Here is a 22,128-nt window from a genome sequence, read left to right on the forward strand (position 1 = left end):
AGCTTCCTTGTCCTGATAAAAGTACAGTTTCTTAACATAGCTCACTTTTTGGGCCGAAGATTGAATAAATCAATTTCTACATCTCATAATATAATCTGTGCACTCATCGGTGACATTGTTGATGGCAAAGTCTGCGGGAAAACAGTAGAAAGTTGATAAGGATATTTCTTTGTGTGCATTTCTCCCTCTAACTGCGGGTTAACAAATGTTACAAGTCTCTTTAATGGCCTGCCTTTATTTAATGTTCTTGCTGCGGCACAGCCAGTTAATTCCAGAATTGCAGCGCATAATCAATCCTGGGCAAATCTAATTACTGTTATAAACATAACCTTGTCACCGAACAGAACGAATACATTTTTCTGATTCTAAAATATGTTTTTCTTACCCAAGATTAAGTGCAACAGATACACATTTCATTGAATCGGTTTGCTCCCATAAATAGTTTCCATGGGAACAGACACTTAACAGAAGCCGGCGCTGCCCGCACAGTTAGTATTGAGGGCTTTCACTGCTGCCAGTCGTATTGTAGAAGTAGTTTAGAGAACTAGAGAATAACAATTTTGTTGCACTTAATTATTTTTCCCTCTTTTTACATTCTCTGCATTGTTACTTTCTGTGGCGCTGATCATGCCATGTTTCACCACCTCGTGCTTCTGTGTTTGAGGAATGTCTGCGATGATGCAGGAGATGTCACGCCGTCCACTGCTATTTTCTGCTCATATCCTGGTTGCCTTGAATTTATTTCTTAGCACTACAATAGGACCTGAATACATTTGGAGACCAGACTAATAAATCCTTGCCTAGCTCCACTGACTCCTCTCATCTACTGCTCTCATCAGCCATCTGAATATAGATTCTAATGCTGAAGTTTCACAAATGTTCCCAGGGTATATAAAGTAGAAGTTATTGCAATCTGCGCATTGTATAATACATTGTCCATCATTCGATTATCAGGTGCCTTTGTGTTTTTCTTAATACCAGCATATATGACCGAGATAGTTGTCTGCTTCATATATACTGCGCTATGTAGAGAAATACAATATATTGCATGTGCTGCCCCAGCGATGTAGGATACAGTGTTCTATTTTGTATTGTTTTACATATAACATACACCTCCCAAACATGTACTGCTATGGTATTAAGATGTAGTATAAGAAACAGGCACTCCACCAATATAGAATACAATTTGGAGGCCCTGCACAGTTATCAGAGCCTTACCTTTTATCCTTTATAGAGTGACCTAAAATCTCTGGCAAAATCTGCAAACAGCGGGTGAAATAAGTATTGAACACGTCACCAATTTTCTAAGTAAATACGGTTTATTCCTAAAGTTGCTATTGACGTGAAACAACCCATCCAATTCATTCAGGCAAATAAATCAAACCATAGATGTTCATAACTTAATTTATCTGTAATAATGACATATGAGACAGGGAAAAGGTATTGAACACGCTTACTGAAATGTATTTAATACTTTGTACTAAAGCTTTTCTTTGTTGGTGATGACAGATTCAAGACACCTCCTGTATGGAAAAAACTAGCTACATGCATTGTTTAGGTGTGATTTTGGCCCATTCTTCCACACAAACACTCTTCAAATCCTGAATATTTCGTGGGCTCCTTCTATGTACTCTGAGGTTTAGTTCCTTCCATAAATTTTCTATTGGATTCAGGTCAGGTGATTGGCTGGGCCATTCTAGCAGCTTTATTTTCTTTCTCTGAAATCAGTTGAGAGATTCCTTGGCTGTGTGTTTGGGATCAATGTCTTACTGAAATGTCCTCTGTCATTTCATCTTCATCATCCTGGTAAATTTCAGCAGATTTCTTTCAAGAATGTCTTAGTACATTTGTCCATTCATCCTTCCTTCAATTATATGAAGTTTGCCAGTTCCGTATGCCGAAAAACAGCCCCACACCATGATGTTCCCATCTCTAAAATTCACTGTTGCCATGGTGTTTTTTGGATGATGTGCAGTGCCCTTTGGCCTCCAAACATGATGTGTATTATGGCATCCAAGAGTTCAATTTTAGTTTCTTCTGACCAGAGTACATTCTCCCAGTATTTCACAGGCTTGTCTAAATGTTTTTGAGCAAACTTTAAATGCGCTTGAACATGCTTTTTGTTCAACAATGGAGTCTTGCGTGGTGAGTGCATACAGGCCATGGTGGATGAGTGCATTACTTATAGTTTTCTTTGAAACAATCTTACCTGCTGATTCCAATTCCTGATATTTCTATAGCTCTCTACAGGTGGTCCTTGGCTCTTGGATAACTCTCCTGATAATTCTTTTCATTCTTCTGTTTGAAATCTTGCGGGGAGAACCTGGTTGTGGCCCTTTTATGGTGAAATGATGTTCTTTCCACTACCGGATTATGGCCCCAACAGTGCTCACTGGAACTTTCAGAGGTTTAGAAATTCTTCTGTAACCAATGCAGTCAGTATATTTTGCAACAATAAGGTTGTGAAGGTCTCGAGATAGCTCAATTTTTTTTACCCATAATGAGATTTGTCTTGTGTGACACCTTTTTATAGGCCATCAGTTAAACCAGCTGATATTATTTTTCACTAAGTGGCAGGATTGTTTTCTGATTACAGATACATTTCAGATGGTGTCATGACTTTCCATGGCTTTTTTTTTAATTTGTTTTTATTAACAATAATACAAGTTAGATACATATTGTTACCTAAGTGTAAACATAGTATAGTTTGCTATTTCAACAGTCTTTGTTGTTCAGCTTGCCTTTCAATAAAGTTTCAATGAAATTAAATAAGTCTTGTGTTGGATTATTTGTTCAAATATCATTACTTTTCTAATATCTAGTAGTATGAGAGCAGAGTCTAAGGCCTTGCAAATATAAAAGTATACATCAATAATATTTAGCAAATATGAATTTGGATAAGTAAGGAGTCTTAAGTTGATCCTAAAACAGAAGAATCAGTAACTGGTAACAATAACAACAACTACAACATGTTTTTTTCATGGCTTTTTGCACCTCTTTCTTCATATGTTCAATACTTTTTTCTTGTGTCATTTCTCATTATTACACAAAACTTAATTTATGGACTTTTATGGTTTGATTTCTTTGCCTGTGTGAATTGGATGGGTTGTTACTGACATCTGGTGAGAATTTCACATCAATAGCACCTTTAAAAATATATTTACTTAGAAAATTGGTGAGGTGTTCAATACTTATTTCACCTGCTGTTTGTTACATGTTGATGACTTAGGCAAGGATTTAAATTTAGATATCTATGAGTGCATGTGGATACTCTTTAAAATAATCTATCATTAGGCATTTGCCACCTAATCTGAGAGCAATATAATGTAGGGGCAGATAACCTTATTCCATTGAGGTCACTTACTGGGCTGTTGGCTGTAGTTTTTATAAAATTACAGTTTTAGCAGCAGGAGATTATCACTAGAGAGCTAATAAACCTGCTGTCATGTACAGTGGGGAAAAAAGTATTTAGTCAGCCACCAATTGTGCAAGTTCTCCCACTTAAAAAGATGAGAGAGGCCTGTAATTGACATCATAGGTAGACCTCAACTATGAGAGACAAAATGAGAAAACAAATCCTGAAAATCACATTGTCTGATTTGGAAAGAATTTTTTTTCAAATTTTGGTGGAAAATAAGTATTTGGTCAATTACAAACAAGCAAGATTTCTGGCTGTCACAGACCTGTAACTTCTTCTTTAAAAGGCTCCTCAGTCCTCCACTCATTACCTGTAGTACTGGCACCTGTTTCAACTTGTTATTAGTATAAAAGACACCTGCCCACAACCTCAAACAGTTACACTACAAACTCCACTATGGTGAAGACCAAAGAGCTGTCGAAGGACACCAGAAACAAAATTGTAGCCCTGCACCAGGCTGGGAAAACTGAATCTGCAATAGGCAAGCAGCTTGGTGTGAAGAAATCAACTGTGGGAGCAATAATTAGAAAATGGAAGACATGCAAGACCACTGATAATCTCCCTCGATCTGGGGCTCCACACAAGATCTCATCCCGTGGGATCAAAATAATCTCAAGAACGGTGAGCAGAAATCCCAGAACCACACTGGGGGACCTAGTGAATGACCTGCAGAGAGCTGGGACCAACGGTACACAGGCTACCATCAGTAACACACTACACCGCTAGGGACTCAGATCCTGCAATGTCAGACTTGTCCCCCTGCTTAAGCCATTACATGTCCGGGCCCATCTGAAGTTTCCTAGAGAGCATTTGGATGATCCAGAAGAGTATTGGGAGAATGTCATATGGTCAGATGAAACCAAAGTAGAACTGTTTGGTAGAAACACAACTCGGTGTGTTTGGAGGAGAAAGAATGCGGAGTTGCATCCAAAGAACACCATACCTACTGTGAAGCATGGGGGTGGCAACATCATGCTTTGGGGTGTTTCTCTGCCAAGGGACCAGGGCGACTGATCCGTGTGCATGAAAGAATGAATGGGGCCATGTATCATGAGATTTTGAGTGCAAACCTCCTTCCATCAGCAAGGGCATTGAAAATGAAACGTGTCTGGGTCTTTCAGCATGACAATGATCCCAAGCACACCGCCAGGGCAACGAAGGAGTGGCTTCGTAAGAAGCATTTCAAGGTCCTGGAGTGGCCTAGCCAGTCTCCAGATCTAAACCCTATAGAAAAGCTTTAGAGGGAGTTGAAAGTCCGTGTTCCCAGCGTCAGCCCCAAAACATCACTGCTCTAGAGGAGATCTGCATGGAGGAATGGGCCAACATACCAGCAACAGTGTGTGCCAACCTTGTGAAGACTTACAGAAAACGTTTGTCCTCTGTCATTGCCAACAAAGGATATATAACAAAGTATTGAGATGAACTTTTGTAATTGACCAAATACTTATTTTCCACCAAAATTTGAAAAACATTTCTTTCCAAATCAGACAATGTGATTTTCAGGATTTGTTTTCTCATTTTGTCTCTCATAGTTGAGGTCTACCTATGATGTCAATTACAGGCCTCTCTATTCTTTTTAAGTGGGAGAACTTGCACAATTAGTGGCTGACAAAATACTTTTTTTCCCCACTGTATGTAATCCTCCATATTCATGAGCTCTGTATTATCCTTCCTCCACCAATGATTGGCAGCAGCCAATCAGTGCTGTGGGCGGAGTTATAGAAAGCTCAGAATTCTGAGAATTAATAGATCTGCACCAGATAAAAACAGTGATTTAATCAAAACTCCAGCAAGCAGCTCAGTAAGTGATACATAACTGGAATCAGGGTCTCTACCCCTACATCATTCTGCTCTCAGAAAGGGGAAGAAAAAACCTGGTTAAAGATTCCTTTTAAATCCAGGCGTATGTTTTAACCACCATTCACATGCATTGTAAAATACTTGACTTTAATGCAAGAAATAAAAAGATTTAACCGACGATTGTCGAATAAACTTTATATAAATCAAGAATACAAGTGAGACTTTGTAATATACTGTACATAGTGGGAGAATAGTTATGTAGTGGTAGGCAAAATAAGGTCAATGTAGTCAGTGACTGTGACACAGACGTTCGGTACAAACAGGGCTTTTTTCTGTTCTTTATTACTGGTGTACAAAATAAATGCAAAGCCTTTACATCTAGGCACAAAACACAAAGTAACCTCTACTCAGCTGAGCACGAACTAGAAATCATCTTCCCTGGCTATACAGGTGACCTATTACTAACCATCTGAAAAAGAAATAAAAAAGTTACCTTATACAAGTAGCACCAGGTGAAGACCAGCAGTCCACAATATAAGAAACTCTTGGAGCAGACAACTTCTCTCCTTTCCGTTTACTTTGAAAAGCCAAAAATAAAATTGTATTAAACTGCAGCCAAAGGCAACACTGAGTTGTGCAAAAAATTAGCAACTTTTGGCATTTACGCCAGTTTCAGACAACTCTGCCAAAATGGGCGAAGCTATGGAGGCGCCTGAATGGAGGAGCGGTCCCTGACTGTCCTGAGCCAGTGCTGTTAGCAACTTCCTGCCTGTCAGTTTTTAACCCCATGACGGTCTTCAGTAAAATGGCATCAGCGCATTCACAGATTGAGATCTCTGCTTTTCATTGAGCAGAGATCCTAATTTGCGCATGCGCCAACACCGGCACAATTTTGCTGCTTTCCACCGCAAGATGAATGTGCGCAAGCGCCGCCCGCGGTTAGGTTGGTGCTGGCAGAAAATTTTAAACAGTATTAAGATACGAACACCAAAGGCAGCTGAGGGGCCTTGGCAGAGACAAAGACCCTACCCACAGGCCCACACTGATGCATGAGCAGCTCATTGCACCCAAACTTCTAATGATCATTAAAAAACAACCAGGCTGCGGATTTCTACACTGAAGGTGCTTAATAAGTCAGTATGAGAGCACCTTTATGTCCATACCTGTAGTTTAATATAACCCCTTCTACAATTTGCAGCAGCCTAATTGGAAGTGCAGCTGCAGTGAGAAAATGAATAATCTCCCTATGTCCTGAGAGCTGACTGTACACAGCTCTGTCACCGCCACAATAACTGGAAGCAAGAGGCTGCATGAAGAATATAATGTCATCTTCTCTCTGCAGCCGTACTTCCAGTGAGACTGCCGTATATGTTTAAAATGGTATTTGCCTGCAGATTACTGCTATGGCTGCAGGTAAAAACCTTTCTTCTTTTTTTTTCAGGTTCCCTTTAATTATATATATTTTTTTCTACATCCAGTGCACCAATTGGCTTATACCTTATTGCATTTTATTCTCAAATTCCTCTTTGGTATTTGTGCATCATGTTATTGAGAGGATTGTGCCTGATCCACCTAATGCATTCCAAGGAGGACCCCTTTGCACTTCAAATCTTTTTTCTTTTTTATAGTATAAAACCATTATAAGTTAAACAGCATTGAAAGAATATGTAATAAGATCCTTTTACCATAAACCATTGCATGTCAGGAAATAAATGAATGAAGCTATTCATCATTTGGCGCCATTAAACGTGAGATATGACAGTACTGCTAATTACTGTGTGAGTCGAGTGAATTCGTCCTCTGATCAAATAATTATTGGCTCCAGACTTTACCTCCATCTCCAGTTCACATTGCTGCTGTGGTGCTGCCTGTAGGATGCTTTATATACTTATTAGTTTCCTGAAATAAAAATATAATTACCTGTAAATTTTTATCCAGGAATTGTCCTTACAATATGTAAAAAAAAAACATGGAATGGGCCCCCTTACCTCTTGGGCGCCTGTGTGGCCGCATAGGTTGCACCAATGATCTGTCTGCCCCTGTATATATAAAAGCTATTGAATATGGGATACAACATTGCAGTAGGTTTACTAGTTCACTAGTGAAGATCTCCTGCTGATAAAACCATATTAAGCAGCTCAGTAAGTGACACTTCACTGGAATCAGGGTCTCTGCTCTTACATTGTGCTGCTCTCAGATCCTGTGGCCAAAACCTGGAGACCAATTCCCCTTAATTCCATTCACCTGACGGCAAAGAACTTTTACGATTTAGATGCATATCGATTGTACCATTGTTTTTAGTCCATAGGTTTGAATGACCAGTTCCTTAATTGACCCTTCTCTAAAGCAGTTATGCAGTGATTGATATGTTCTATTTACTCTATTATTCTGGTCACCCTGGGGTTGCTTTATGTGTTGCTTTCACTGGCGGGGAATTGGTTAATATAATGATATTTGGGCACCTCTGGGAAATTTGTTGTGGAAGCCTTGGTAGAATGCGAGCTCCCTAGGCTACAGTTTAACATGTTTTTTCCATCTGTCTTGTAGAGTGCCTGGAATCACAATTGCTACAGACATCATCTGTGGATTTCCTGGAGAGACGGATGAAGATTTCAAGGAGACGTTAAAACTAGTTGAGGAGTACAAATTCCCCAGTCTCTTCATTAATCAGTTTTACCCGCGCCCGGGGACCCCAGCTGCTAAAATGGTGCAGGTTCCAGCTCATGTGGTAAGCTATTCTGTTCCAAGTGAAGGTGTGTAGCTTCGAAGGAATTTCCTGCCCGGTGTTTGCACAGGGAATGGCTTTTCGGTTGGCAGGGAGAAAATCACAAGGTACATACCCATATTATGTTACCTGGATGGCACAAGCTCCCGCTTCTCATTTTTTAACATTTAATTATTGTTGTGCAGTTAAAGCCAGTAATTATTTTTTTTTTACCGGTAAGTTTTCATGTCCATGATTATCCTTTTTTAATATTTGCAGTGGTCTTGTCTATGTGACATTATTAAAGGCATTTCAATTGTTAAAGTTTTTAGTGCAGAAAATTAAATTGTGATTTTTGACCCCAGTTATTGTGCTCACTCATGACATCTCCCAATCCACCACCTAAATATGCAACTCTGGACCACAGCTGACATTGCACCACCTGGTACTACCTCCATGTGGTACAGGACATTAATGGTTTGATTGGGTTGGCCTTCACAGGCTTTAAGGTGTTGTCTAGGATTTTGCAAACTAGGGCTAATTGTAGAAAATGGTATAAAATATTGATAGCAAATATAATTCTCACGTATTCAATCTCCTGAGAGCTGCTCAGGTGTTCTCTGCCAGAGACTTGATATCCGCGCCTTGGTGGGTGTGAATATACCCAACCATAGATGCCACCCCCATACAGGGACTGAATAGTATAATAATGTTTCTGCATGTTACCACCATGCAGGGATTGATCGTATAATGGTCAGGCGCACTGCAGAATGTCTGTGTGGTATCACCAGACTGCAGACTAGACAAAGTAATAAAATACTTGCCAGACATAGATGGAGGCAGAATAAACATCTGGCAGGTGACATCTTGTCTGACTGTAGTTGCTTGTTCTCTCTATCTGGCCAGACCACTATGAGGACATCTTCCTTTTCTGAACGATTTGTTCACAGAAACTAAACCGCACTAAACATAAGGTTATATTCACACATGCAATGTAGCATCCGTTCCCAGCAGGGTTGTGGAGTTGGTAAGCCAAACCTTCGAGTCCTCAATTTCCCTGACCCCAACTCCACAGCACTGCCTCACTACTGAGCATGTACATAAAGTGCAGCACAGATTCATCTCACTGCCTCATTACTGAGCATGTACATAAAGTGCAGCACAGATTCATCTCACTGCCTCACTACTGAGCATGTGCATTAAGAGCAGCACAGAGTTATCTCACTACTGAGCATGTACATAAAGTGCAGCACAGATTCATCTCACTGCCTCACTACTGAGCTTGTACATAAAGTGCAGCACAGATTCATCTCACTACTGAGCATGTACATAAAGTGCAGCACAGATTCATCTCACTACTGAGCGTGTACATAAAGTGCCGCACAGATTCCTCTCACTGCCTCACTACTGAGCATGTACATAAAGTGCAGCACAGATTCATCTCACTGCCTCACTACAGAGCATGTACATAAAGTGCAGCACAGATTCATCTCACTGCCTCACTACTGAGCATGTACATAAAGTGCCGCACAGATTCATCTCACTGCCTCAGTACTGAGCATGTACATAAAGTGCCGCACAGATTCATCTCACTGCCTCACTACTGAGCGTGTACATAAAGTGCAGCACAGATTCATCTCACTGCCTCAGTACTGAGCATGTACATAAAGTGCCGCACAGATTCATCTCACTGCCTCACTACTGAGTATGTACATAAAGTGCCGCACAGATTCATCTCACTGCCTCACTACTGAGCATGTACATAAAGTGCTGCACAGATTCATCTCACTGCCTCACTACTGAGCGTGTACATAAAGAGCAGCACAGATTCATGTCAACTAAAAGCCTACATCCTTAGATCAGGAATAGGACAGACATTTATAGGACATTTCATAACTTTCCCAAATTTTTGTGGAAAAATATTCCCCACAAACGGCATTGAACTACTGTACCCAATTTATTATATATTTTAGGAGTTGCGTCGGTCCATTTTATACCGACTCCGGCTCCACAGCCCTGCTTCCCAGAAAGCATTCCTGGAACAGCTGTACAAACACCACTGGCACCCAATCGACTCTTTTGGCTTATAATGGGGGGTTTGACAGATTCCATAATTTTGATGGGAAAAATAGTGTGCATGCAGCGCAATTTTCTCTTGTCTTTTTACCAAATCTTTGCAGATATAACCAAAACCTTCAGCCTTGATTTATCCTCACGGCAGATTGATGATAATTCATCCATTACTTTTTTCAAGTGTTTGTTGTAAAGCTGGATGAAAACAAATGTGCCCACCATGAGTGATGCCACAAGGTTTATCATCAATCTTAACCAGTCACCTGAATTGCAAACGTGCCATGTTAAACGGCGTGTTACTTATGTCCGTGAGACTTGGCAGATTTGCAGTTCAGAATTGTAAGATTACTCGGATAAACACCTATAGCAGCTGTAATTGAGGCCATGTGGGCCAGCTTTATAAATGGTAATGACTCGGGGAGCATTATCGATGTTTATGTGTAGAAGAATAGCTCACCACAGAAGCTGAATATCACGATACGTCCCACAACCACAGACTTCCTGAGCTGTATCAAGAAGAGTCCACCTGAGGAGCCTGAGTGAAAGTGAAGTGACATTGTCCATGTTGTGACACAGTAACTGCACCTCTGCACCATAATACGCCATGAAAATTAGCTTATATCTCACAATCTGCGTCCACAGTTCACGGACTATGTGTGGACCATCATGCCCGGACCTGAACACATCCACGTCATCGGCTGGCGAGTTATTTTCAGGAGACCCACAGCCAGTCTGAACATCACGGTCCATACTCAGGCCTTGAATTGTGGACATGTGAAGCTAGCCCAACTCTGTGACCACCCGCTCCTATAGAACAATTTCTCCCACCCAGATGGGTAATGCTGAGCACTTTATTGCCACAGGAACTTGCAGAGCCGAGAGTTAACGTTATGTTTCAGAGTGTAAAAAGCCATTTCAGAATTGCAACTCTTAGTGTGATCTTTCTGCCTGTGCTTCAGCTCATACTGAAAGTCACCCAGAGAGTAGTAGTCCTACTGTAGGCTATTATTTAATCTTTTAAATACTCTATAGCTCTTGTGCAAAGGGTTAATGGTGCTAATAACCGATAGGCAACTGGGTTGAGTGATGGAAGAAGATGCAGGGAGTTGATCAACAGAAGAATTAACTGAAGACAGAATCGTGTTCACTAGGATCCATGCCTACTATTTCTGCTCTTTTAGGGAGTTAGCTTCACTATATTCCACAAGACACATGGGGTGACTACTTACAGTGTAGATCAGTGGCAGACATCCTTCCTCAGTGGTGCAGCCTTCCTCTCAGTGATGCAGGTCCTCTACAGTCATTATGCAGCGATGGGTGGAAGAGCAGACAGTTCCTTCTTGCTGCCAATCTAAGGCGCCAACCAGCTTTGTGCTTACCTCTATCCTCTCCCTTTGTAGACTGCCAAGCAGGCACTATGGGAATGCATATATTTAGTGAGTGTTTACTGTACATGCATCATGTATATACAATATACACTCACCAAGTGCACGCATTCAGTACATAAAGTGTAGAATACAGCAGTTGATGCTGCAAGTGGACAGGCACATCTTCATGCTTCCTCAGCAATGCCAGCGGACTGAGCTCTGATTATCAGATGTCAATGTTCTGCTGTTTCACCAATTAGAGCAGCGCTGTATCATACATGCAGGCTGCAGGAGGTTTGTTTTTTCTTTCCCCTCGTTTTTCCCACCAGTCAGATCTGCATTGAGCCCTGATCAATCCCACTACCACAAGGAGAGGCTGGCCCAGACAGGAGGAGGTAAAAAAGAATAACATGGAAATTACAAAGAAAAATTTCTGGTAGCTGCCCACCCTAGGCACTCGACATCAGGTGCCTAGAGCAAGGATGTCAAACTCAAATACATAGCAGGCCAAAATCAAAAACTTGGACACAGTCACAGGCCAAACAGTATATAGTGTAATGGGTTCCACATAGTCCTCCATACAGAATAATGGGCCCCACATAGTCCTCCATACAGAATAATGGGCCCCACATAGTCCTCCATACAGAATAATGGGCCCCACATAGTCCTCCATACAGAATAATGGGCCCCACATAGTCCTCCATGCAGAATAATGAGCCCCACATAGTCCTCCATACAGAATAATGAGCTCCACATAGTCCTCCATACAGACTAATGGACCTCACGTAGTCCTCCATGCATGCAGAATAATGGGCCCCACATAGTCCTCCATGCATGTGACTCGCCCCCTGGGCCGTGGGGCACCCGGAACCGGGCTTCTGTGCGATGCTGGGGGTAGTAGTGGCAACCCGATCCCGTGGCTCAGGGTGGTCAGACCGAATGCTGTGGCAGTCTATTTATAGATTTGGGAATGTCCAACTACGCCACCCGTGGATTGCGGTCAGGGATAACCGCCGCTGCTAGGCTGACCGCTGAGGCTGGTGTTGGTGTGCAGCACAGGGATAGGATAACTCCTCACAGGAAGGAAGAGTGTAGCCTCAGGGCAGTGTAGGTGAATGCTGGGGGTGATAGTGCAGGCCGCAATAGTAAGAGTTCAGAGTCCGCTTCAAACATTCCAGGGTCTTTATTGCAGATGTTATTACTGACCCAACAGGAGTACCGGTTAGGAGTGGACCTGCGTATCTGAGAGCATTCGGGCGAGCTCCACTGGTCAGTGTGAGTGTGTAGGCCTACCGTCCTCTCTCTATGCTCTTGCTGACTATCCCCCTTTTCGTGGTGTAATAGCCCACGTCCCTGAGCTGGCCGTGTACTTGGCCTGTATGACTTGCGACTCTGGCCTTGGGTACCTTTGCTTCTCCTTGCTGTACTGGTCCCTCTATGTGGCGGAGCCTCCAGGCTTCTTAGGCCAAGGGACCTGAAATCCCTCGCGGGTTGGTTCTCTGCTGCTGGGCTTGCAACCCTGACAGCCTCGGACCCCAATGTCCGGTTGTGTGCTTCTCTCAGCCAGGACCGGCTCTCGTCGCCTCTGTCCCTGGCTTGCAGTCTCTCCTCTGCCTCTCGGACTCCTCAGCTGCTGCTGACCTGTCCCTTCCTCTAAGGAACCCTTCTGGTCACTTCAGAAGTGGGTTCTGGTCTCTCTAACCCTGCCCCAGTTCCAGCTTTTATAGGGGCAGCCTGCTCCCCCTACTGGCCTGGGACAGGAGGTGCTGCATGCTAATGGTCCCTGACCAGGGAACCTCCCTCCTGCTCTCAGACACAGCCTTTAATATTTGTGGCATCCAGGCCTGGGGTGTCACATTCCCCCCTAGTAAAGTTTAGTACTCCGGGACTAAGCCTTTTTGACCAAAAACAAACAGGGTATAAAGGACAACATTAATACATGGCAACAAACAAAACACAATTGAGTTCTTTAGGTCACAGTGTGGTCTGTGACCGGGTGTCCATATCACCCACACAAGGAGAGGGTCACAGTACGATCCGTGACCGGGTGTCCATTTCACCAACACAACGGGAGCCTTAACCAGGTGGGGGTCTGTCCTTACCCCGAGTCCTTGACAGTCTTTATTCATTCCTTTGGTTAGGCTCCGAACATATTTTACAAAGAAGTCCCGGTTACTCAAAGTTCATAACCTGTTAGTACATTGTACTAGGAAAAACTGGAAAAACATTATTCGTAACCAGGTAACAACCATAAAACATTAAATATTTACAGGTACTTTGCATTTAGATCCTCCAGCGAGCTGGTATTTGACCCCTAGTGCTCCGGGTTGACCTGCGTAACCCACTGTCTGGTGGTGGTCTAACCTGGCTTTCCCCACTATCATTTAGGGTACAGCTACTAGCTGGGTTTACAGGCAGGGCAAGCAGCTGTCTGCGGGTCCTTTGGCTTACCGCAGGCATGGCAGGCTCACTGTCAGCAGAGGGTTGACTCTCCTGGGCTGCTGGCATGGGTGCTTCTGCCTCCGGGGCTGCTTGTTCCTCTTGTTCTTCCTGCTCTCCTGTAGGCTCCTGCTGGGTAGGTTGAAGGAAGTGTAGGACGGGTACCACTATGGCATCGTTTATCCAAGTCCAGGACCGGGGGAACTCTCCGAGAACGTTGTTGACCATTTCTTCCTTGTCCACTGCAGGTTCAAGGTCATCTTGATCTTCACTTGGACTCTGCAGTCGCTCGGGGCACCGTTTTAGGTGGTCTCTGGAGACAGTGCTAGTGGTTTCTCCTCCATCCTTGGTAATTACACATACCTTCGGGTTGTCGTGTTTGGACGGCAGTACTGTGTACGAGTCGCTCTTCCACTGGTCATCTTGCTTGTGAAGCCTTCTCTTCCGCTTCAGGACCTGCTCACCAGGTTCTAGGGGACCAGCAGGGGCGTGTTGGTTGAAGAGCCTCTCTTGCTTTTCTCTCGCTTGAGCCAGACTCCTCTCCACACTCTCCTGTACCTTCTTGTACTGTAGCCGCCATTCCGTATCCCAGTCCGCATCTGGAGAGGTGTCCTCGGGTGTATGAACTCCCATCTCCAGGTCCATAGGCAGCTTACCTGGTCTTGCTCGCATCAGGTAAGCCGGGGTGCAATTTGTAGCATTCACCGGGATATGGTTGTACAAGTCTATTAGGTCTGGCAGCTTCTCCGGCCACAGGCTGTGTTCTTCCAGGGGCAACGTCTTGAGGAGATTAATGACGATATTGTTCATTTTCTCACACAGCCCGTTGGTTTGCGGGTGGTAAGGCGTTGTCCGAATCTTCCTACAGCTGTAGAGGTTGCAGAACTCCTGGAAGACTTCCGCCTCAAACGCTCTACCTTGATCTGTCAAGACCTGTTCCGGATACCCGTGTGGACGGCAGAAGTGTTGTTGGAAGGCTCTGGCCGCAGTTTGGGCTGTCAAGTCTTTAGCAGGAACCACCACCAGGAATAGTGGTCTACTATTGTTAGGGCATAGACGTAGCCCGACCGGCTTGGAGCCAGTTTCACGTGGTCCAGAGCTACCAGCTCAAGAGGCTGCCTGGTGACGATGGGCCTCAAGGGTGTCTTCTGGCTGGTACGGTCCTTTCTTCTGAGGTGACATGGGCCGCAGTCCCTGCTCCACTTCTCTGTGGCCCCTCTCATACCGATCCAGTAGAACCGCTCTCTCAGTAGGAACTCCAGTTTCTTCCACCCGAAGTGTCCCGCTTTGTCATGGTAGGCCTCCAGGACCATTGCTGCATCCCGTTTCTGGACCACTACCTGCCAGGTCAGCTCGTGCGTCTGGTGGTTGACAAGCCTTCTGCACAGCTTCCCTTCGTAGAGGAATAGCCTGCTTTTCTCCTTCCATAACTGCTTGGCTTCCTCTGGAGCGTCCGGGCCAGGGCTAACGTCTGCCTGGGTTAACAGGTCTTTCACCAGGCGAACTGCAGGGTCACTATCTTGCCTTTCAGCCCAGCCGTGGTGGGGTAAGGGGTTGAACATGACGGTGGTTAGGTCTTTGTCTCTTACCCGGTGAGAATACTGAGTGGCCCCATACCGGTGGAACGCAGGGAGCTCTGCTTCCTCCAGCTCTTCCGAGTCTTCTTCTCCTTCGGGTAGGTGGGGCATTCTTGATAGAGCGTCTGCATTGGCTTTGGTTCTGCCTGCCCGGTATTTGATTGTGAAGTCATAATTTGATAGCCGGGCCATCCACCGCTGTTCTAGGGCACCAAGTCTTGCATTGTCCAGGTGTGTCAACGGGTTGTTGTCCGTGTACACGGTGAACTTTGCGGAGGCCAGGTAATGTTTAAACCATTCTGTGACGGCCCACACCACTGCCAAGAATTCTAGCTTGAAGGAGCTGTAATTCTCCGGGTTCCTTTCAGTGGGCCTCAGCTTCTGGCTGGCGTACGCGATCACCCTTTCTCTGCCCTGTTGGTTTTGTGACAGTATGTCTCCTAGCCCCACATTACTGGTGTCTGTGTGGAGGATAAAAGGCTGGCCATAATCGGGGTAGGCCTGGATCTCATCCCCCGTGAGGGCCATCTTCAACTGGCGGAAGGACTCCTCTTCCGGCTTGTCCCACTTGAAGGGTGGCTTGTGACTTCTGGATTTAGACTGACCTATCAGGAGGTCCTGCATGGGAGCTGCCATCTTAGTGAACCCGGGGATGAACCTTCGGTAGTAGCCTACCAACCCGAGGAATTGTCTCACTTCTTTGATGTTAGAGGGGCTTGGCCAGCTCTTGATGGCTGTAACCTTGTCGGGGTCGAGGGCTACTCCCTCAGCACTCACCACGTGCCCTAGGTACTGTACCTTCGGTTTTAACATCTTTCTGAAAATTTACAATAAACCAAGGCTCTAAATGAAGGACACATTTTCTGCTCATGGATCATTGCTTATTTCTATTATTATTTCTTCTGCTTTTTTCTATATGGTACTCAGATTGTACAAAGCATAGATAAAGGTGATTCTTGTACCAGAACCACCCCACTAATTGTTTCAGGTGTTATTGCAGGGATTAAATCACTGATCTAAGACTCTTATAACAAAATGATAGGTTTCTAATATTGTTGTTCTTACATAACTTACTATGTGAAAACATGAAGTTGTAAAAAAGATGAGGATCCTAGGTTATCCTACGCCTTCAGCTGCTGTCACAAAGTGGTTATGAGAATGTAATAAATGATGAGATGTCTATATAATTGGCTGTCATTGATAATGTGTCTAGTAGGACAGGGTTCCCATTCGTAAGTTACATCAGTCTAGTTGTTTTACGCCTGAGACAGACTCAACTGATGACATAGTTGTCCACTTTGTGCCATGGTCTATCGTCCATATTAAGATCGAAAAATGCTGCATGAAATATTTTTTGTTCCAGGACCGGCTGGGCGCAGCAACTGCACTCGATACCAAAAACAATCCCATAAAAACATTGGGACCAGTTCTGGCATTAGTATCCTTCTAGCATTTCATCATGAGTAGGGAAAAAATACAAATGTCTAGATATGTGAAAACCAGCCCTTAAAGAGGTTTTCCCACTACCAAAGAACATTTGCATTATATTACCCAGTACACAGCAGGGGCACAATGATGTTATCTTAGCATAGGAACATTTTATTTTTAACCCATCCAATTGTGAAAGTTATTATTATTCCAAGATTTGTTGATTAAAATTTGTTTGTGTGAAAATCCCTTTCATTCTAATAGTACAGTGAGTTTGTATGGCGGCCACTAGTACAAGACAGGCAATTTTTCGTGGTGATGATAGAACTTTTTTCAAATTTGTGGCATGACCAATCTGGTGCCTTGAATGTGGTGGTAGATGGAGGTGACCATGGAAAGCATTGAGAGGAATCAATAAACACAGGGTTTTAATAGTATTTACTTAACATCAATATGCAGTCGGTTACATGGCAACTGTATGTTCAGACAACTTGATATCATTTGATGATAAATTTGATAAATATTAATCTGCAAATCGGTTCAATTAAACCTTATGCTGTCGTACCCCTGAAAAATCATTCCAAAATGCTGGCCCTTAATGTCTGCATTCCATATAACCTGCTGTCCACTGTTGTCAAGTGTAATTCATCAATAGCCGCAGAGACACTGAGACAGATTACAGTTAGCGGAACCAAGTCTTTTACCGACAGGGGGAGCAGGAACTGAGAGTCAAGTGAATACAGGCATAATAGAGACGGACTTTCAAGTCAATGTACTCAGGCCAATAAACAAGGGCAGGAGCCATGCATGCTGAGAAGTGATGTAAAGGAAGTCCCAGCTCCTATAGTGCTGGTAGAATACTGAAGAGGATTCAATAACTTAAAAAGAGTTGCAGAGCATGAGGATCATGACAGTTCTTGCACATGTTACAGTACACTTTAGATAGCAGTCTTATACATTTTGCCTAGCCGCAGTTTTAGAGCATTCTAGTCTCTGTTTAGGTGGGATGCAAAGGGGTTTTCAGCTGTATTTTGCATTAATCATTGGGTAGCTACCCTGTTGAAAGATAATAGAAGGTACAGTGGGTATGGAAAGTATTCAGACCCCTTTAAATTTTTCACTCTTTGTTTCATTGCAGCCATTTGGTAAATTCTAAAAAGTTCATTTTTTTTCTCATTAAAGTACACTCTGCACCCCATCTTGACTGAAAAAAAAAATGAAATGTAGAAATTTTTGCTAATTTATTAAAAAAGAAAAACTGAATTATCACATGGTCATAAGTATTCAGACCCTTTGCTCAGACACTCATATTTAAGTCACATGCTGTCCATTTCCTTGTGATCCTCCTTGAGATGGTTCTACTCCTTCATTGGATTCTAGCTGTGTTTAATTAAACTGATAGGACTTGATTTGGAAAGGCACACACCTGTCTATGTAAGACCTCACAGCTCATAGTGCATGTCAGACCAAATGAGAATCATGAGCTCAAAGGAACTGCCCAAGGAACTCAGAGACAGAACTGGCCAAGGTTACAAAAGAATTTCTGCATTACTCAAGGTTCCTAAGAGGACAGTGGCCTCCATAATCCTTAAATGTAAGAAGTTTGGGACCACCAGAAGTCTTCCTAGACCTGGCCATCCAGCCAATCGGAGCAATCGTGGGAGAAGAGCCTTGGTGAGAGAGGTAAAGAAGAACCCCAAGATCACTGTGGCTGAGCTCCAGAGATGCAGTAGGGAGATGGGAGAAAATTCCACAGAGTCAACTATCACTGCAGCCATCCACCAGTCGGGCCTTTATGGCAGAAAGGCCCGACGGAAGCCTCTCCTCAGTGCAAGACATATGAAAGCCCGCATAGAGTTTGCTCAAAAACACATGAAGGACTCACAGACTATGAGAAAGAAGATTATCTGGTCTGATGAGACGAAGATAGAACTTTTTGGTGATAATTCTAAGCAGTATGTGTGGAGAAAACCAGCCACTGCTCATCAACTGCCCAACACAATCCCAACAGTGAAACATGGTGGTGGCAGCATCATGTTATGGGGGTGTTTTTCAGCTGCAGGGACAGGATGATTTGTTGTATTTGAAACATGAATGTGGCCAAGTACAGAGATATCCTGGATGAAAACCTCTTCCAGAGTGCTCTGGACCTCAGACTTGGCCGAAGGTTCACCTTCCAACAAGACAATGACCCTAAGCACACAGCTAAAATAACAAAGGAGTGGCTTCAGAACAACTCTGTGACCATTCTTGACTGGCCCAGCCAGAGCCCTGACCTAAACCCAATTAAGCATCTCTGGAGAGACCTGAAAATGGCTGTCCACCAAGGTTCACCATCCAACCTGACGGAACTGGAGAGGATCTGCAAGGAAGAATGCCAGAGGATCCCCAAATCCAGGTGTGAAAAACTTGTTGAATCATTCCCAAGAAGACTCATGGCTGTACTAGCTCAAAAGGGTGCTTCTACTCCATACTGAGCAAAGGGTCTGAATACTTATGACCATGTGATATTTCAGTTTTTCTTTAATAAATTTGCAAAAATTTCTACATTTCTGTTTTTTTTCAGTCAAGATGGGGTGCAGAGTGTACTTTAATGAGAAAAAAAAGAACTTTTTAGAATTTACCAAATGGCTGCAATGAAACAAAGAGTGAAAAATTTAAAGGGGTCTGAATACTTTCCGTACCCACTGTAAATTTAACACCAGTAACATCATTGCTGCCACAACCATCAGTGAACTAGTGCTGCCATGACTGTCAGATGACTGCTGGTTGGGACTTGATCGCTTTCAGTCTGACACTGACCGCGTTGGGTTGTGGTCTGGGGGATTAATGATGGAGAATATGCCTTCTCATTTTCTTTCAGCTGAGCAGCTTCCCACTGATAAATGTGTGAAACCTGCGGACACCCCCTTTAAATGCATACCTACATTGTTGTATTTCTCCTTTTTAATTGGAGAGGTCTTTTTTTCCTCTTATTTGATAACTGAAGAAGCGATACAGTCCTGTGTGTTCCAGAAATAATGAATGTTACAGAAAAGATGGTAATGTCCAATTAGGCTTTTTCCCAGCGCAGACAAAGATGATGTTGTTGTAATGTGGAGAGATAATGAAACTGCACACACATTATTAAACTATTGCTTTTCATCATTTTTTTCTTCCCAACTTGACAAGGATCTAATGAATCATATTGGAAGGCAAAATCAGATCAAATTTGCTTAAATAAAATCTCTTTAACCTTGAATGCTTTGAGCAAACGTGCGAGGAATGCAAAAGTGAAGGAGACAACAGGAGGCAGCAGATTATCTACCCACACCCCCTCCATGGTCCCTCTGCGTTCTCCTACCTGTTCTGCTCCTATGTTGTTTCTGAGTACAACCTGTAGGTAGCTGGTGTCAGTGCAATGGATGACGGAGGTTAGAAACAGAAAGATGTCAAAGTAGAAGTGTAGAAAACTTGTAAGTAATAAGCCTTTATCAGTCGTTTAAAAGTCTCTAATATTCAGTACTATAGTGAAAAAGCAAATATTGTGGTGCACATACATGTTGTGTGTTCACCTTTACATTAGTTGTCTGGCCTTAGGTTACTGTCTGCAGTCATTCTATGTGACTGCAGACTTGTGAATCCTCACATCATGCACACTGTTAGGATTCTCTGGTGCCGGTGCCAGGAGCGGCGGCCATGACTGCAAGTGTCCGATTTGCATACTTCTGGCTACATTCCAACTAGACTGTTTCCGGCCTCACTTGCATTGAGCGAGGCCACACCCATTTAGTGGACCTGTTACCACATGTATGTAAAATGTAAACTTGATGCCACTCGCCCACTATTCCCAGCATCGGTACAGGAGAATCCTCACAGTGCGCAGTGCACACAATGTAAGGATTTCCAAGTCTGCATGACTGCAGACTTGTAGCCCAAGGCCGGACAACCCCTTTAATATATTATGTATTTATCCATTTTCAGTTTAATTCACATTTTTAAATAGGTTTCCATGATCTTTGAGTTAGGGAATGCATTTGTTTCTGGCTCTGCAGCTCATCCCAGCCTCAACACCTATTCAATTGAATGGTTAGATACTGGTGCTTTCCAAAAGGGAATCTGTCACCAGGTTTTTGCTACCTAATCTGAGAACAGCGTAATATAAGACAGAGACCCTGGTTCCAGTGATGTTTTACTTACCGGGCTGCTTAGTCTGGTTTTTATAAAAAATATATATATTTTATTAGGAGGAGATTCTCTTTAGAGGACTACTAAACCTGCTGCCAGGTAGTCCCATCACATCCTCAACATTGATTATCCGCTTTCTGCCTATGCACAGTGTATACAGAGAGTTGGCAATCAGTGGTGTGGGTGGGGTTATACAGAGCTCATCATTCAGAGAACTGGTAGACCTGTAGCAGATAAAACAGTGATTTTATCAAAAGTACAGCAAGCAGCTCTGTTAGTGATATGTCGCAGGAATCAGGATCTCTGCCCCTACATCATACTGCTCTCATATGGGTAGCAAAAACCAGGTGACTAATCTCTTTCAGTGTCAGTCAAATTGAAGATCATCTTTTATCGTGTAGAAGAATCTAACTCCGTGGGGGCCGTTTCTTGTAGGGTAATGAGGACACAAGTGATAATACACAGTTGTTTTGTACAAGATGTCTGCAGCTCATTTCACAACCAGCCCTGATATATTGTGTGATTTCTGTGTATTATCTGATGAATTATTGGGTCCATACCAACATTTTTACTTGTGGGAAGGTAGAATGGCTGCAGGTAGCTTTTCTTCAAATGTGTCCGTCTGCTAAATGGTAAATCTATAACACAACCTATAACAAATCTATAAGATCTATGATACGACCCTACACAATTCTCCTTTCAGAACTGGTTTCTTCCCGCTGTGGAAACTGGAAAGCTGGTCAACTTTTTCCAAAAACTTTCTAAGAAACCGCTGAATAAAATATGAACGACTTAACAGAGGAAGGAATTAGATTTCCTGGTGATATATTTTATTTCAGTGGAAACGCTCAGTATAAATTCCAAACTTGTTATTGGCGAGTTGCACGATAGCTAAAAAGAGGGTCCCTAAGAGCTTCGTTCCTGATTTCTTTCCCGAGTCTGTCATCTGAAACATTTTCCTTTGGCCAAGCTAACCAGATGTTGAAAAGGGAAGACTTTGTTTTCTTGTTGCAGGGATGATTTATTAGGATATGCCCTAAGCTTGCTTTAATCCCATCTGCTGTGGATGTACAGTGTAGCTGCTGTCAGTCTTGTGTGCCGCAGCACAATGGTCTCAGTGATGGCCTTGCTCAGGGCTGACTTTGTGCAAGCAGC

At 43.3% G+C, this 22,128-nt stretch overlaps 1 protein-coding gene across 2 annotated transcripts in view; it reads left to right on the forward strand.

Annotated features, from left to right (window-relative positions):
* CDKAL1 (CDKAL1 threonylcarbamoyladenosine tRNA methylthiotransferase) overlaps positions 1-22,128 on the forward strand; it is an 871,738-nt gene that overhangs the window by 609,540 nt on the left and 240,070 nt on the right. For both annotated transcript variants that reach the window (XM_073678844.1, XM_073678842.1), the window contains exon 12: positions 7,766-7,946. In XM_073678844.1, the coding sequence (XP_073534945.1) occupies positions 7,766-7,946 (181 nt within the window). The remainder of the gene's footprint in view (positions 1-7,765; positions 7,947-22,128) is intronic.

Source organism: Phyllobates terribilis, unplaced genomic scaffold (genome assembly GCF_046119375.1).
Source record: "Phyllobates terribilis strain yellow unplaced genomic scaffold, ASM4611937v1 Scaffold_4__5_contigs__length_816908805, whole genome shotgun sequence".
Classification (NCBI taxonomy): Eukaryota; Metazoa; Chordata; class Amphibia; order Anura; family Dendrobatidae; genus Phyllobates; species Phyllobates terribilis.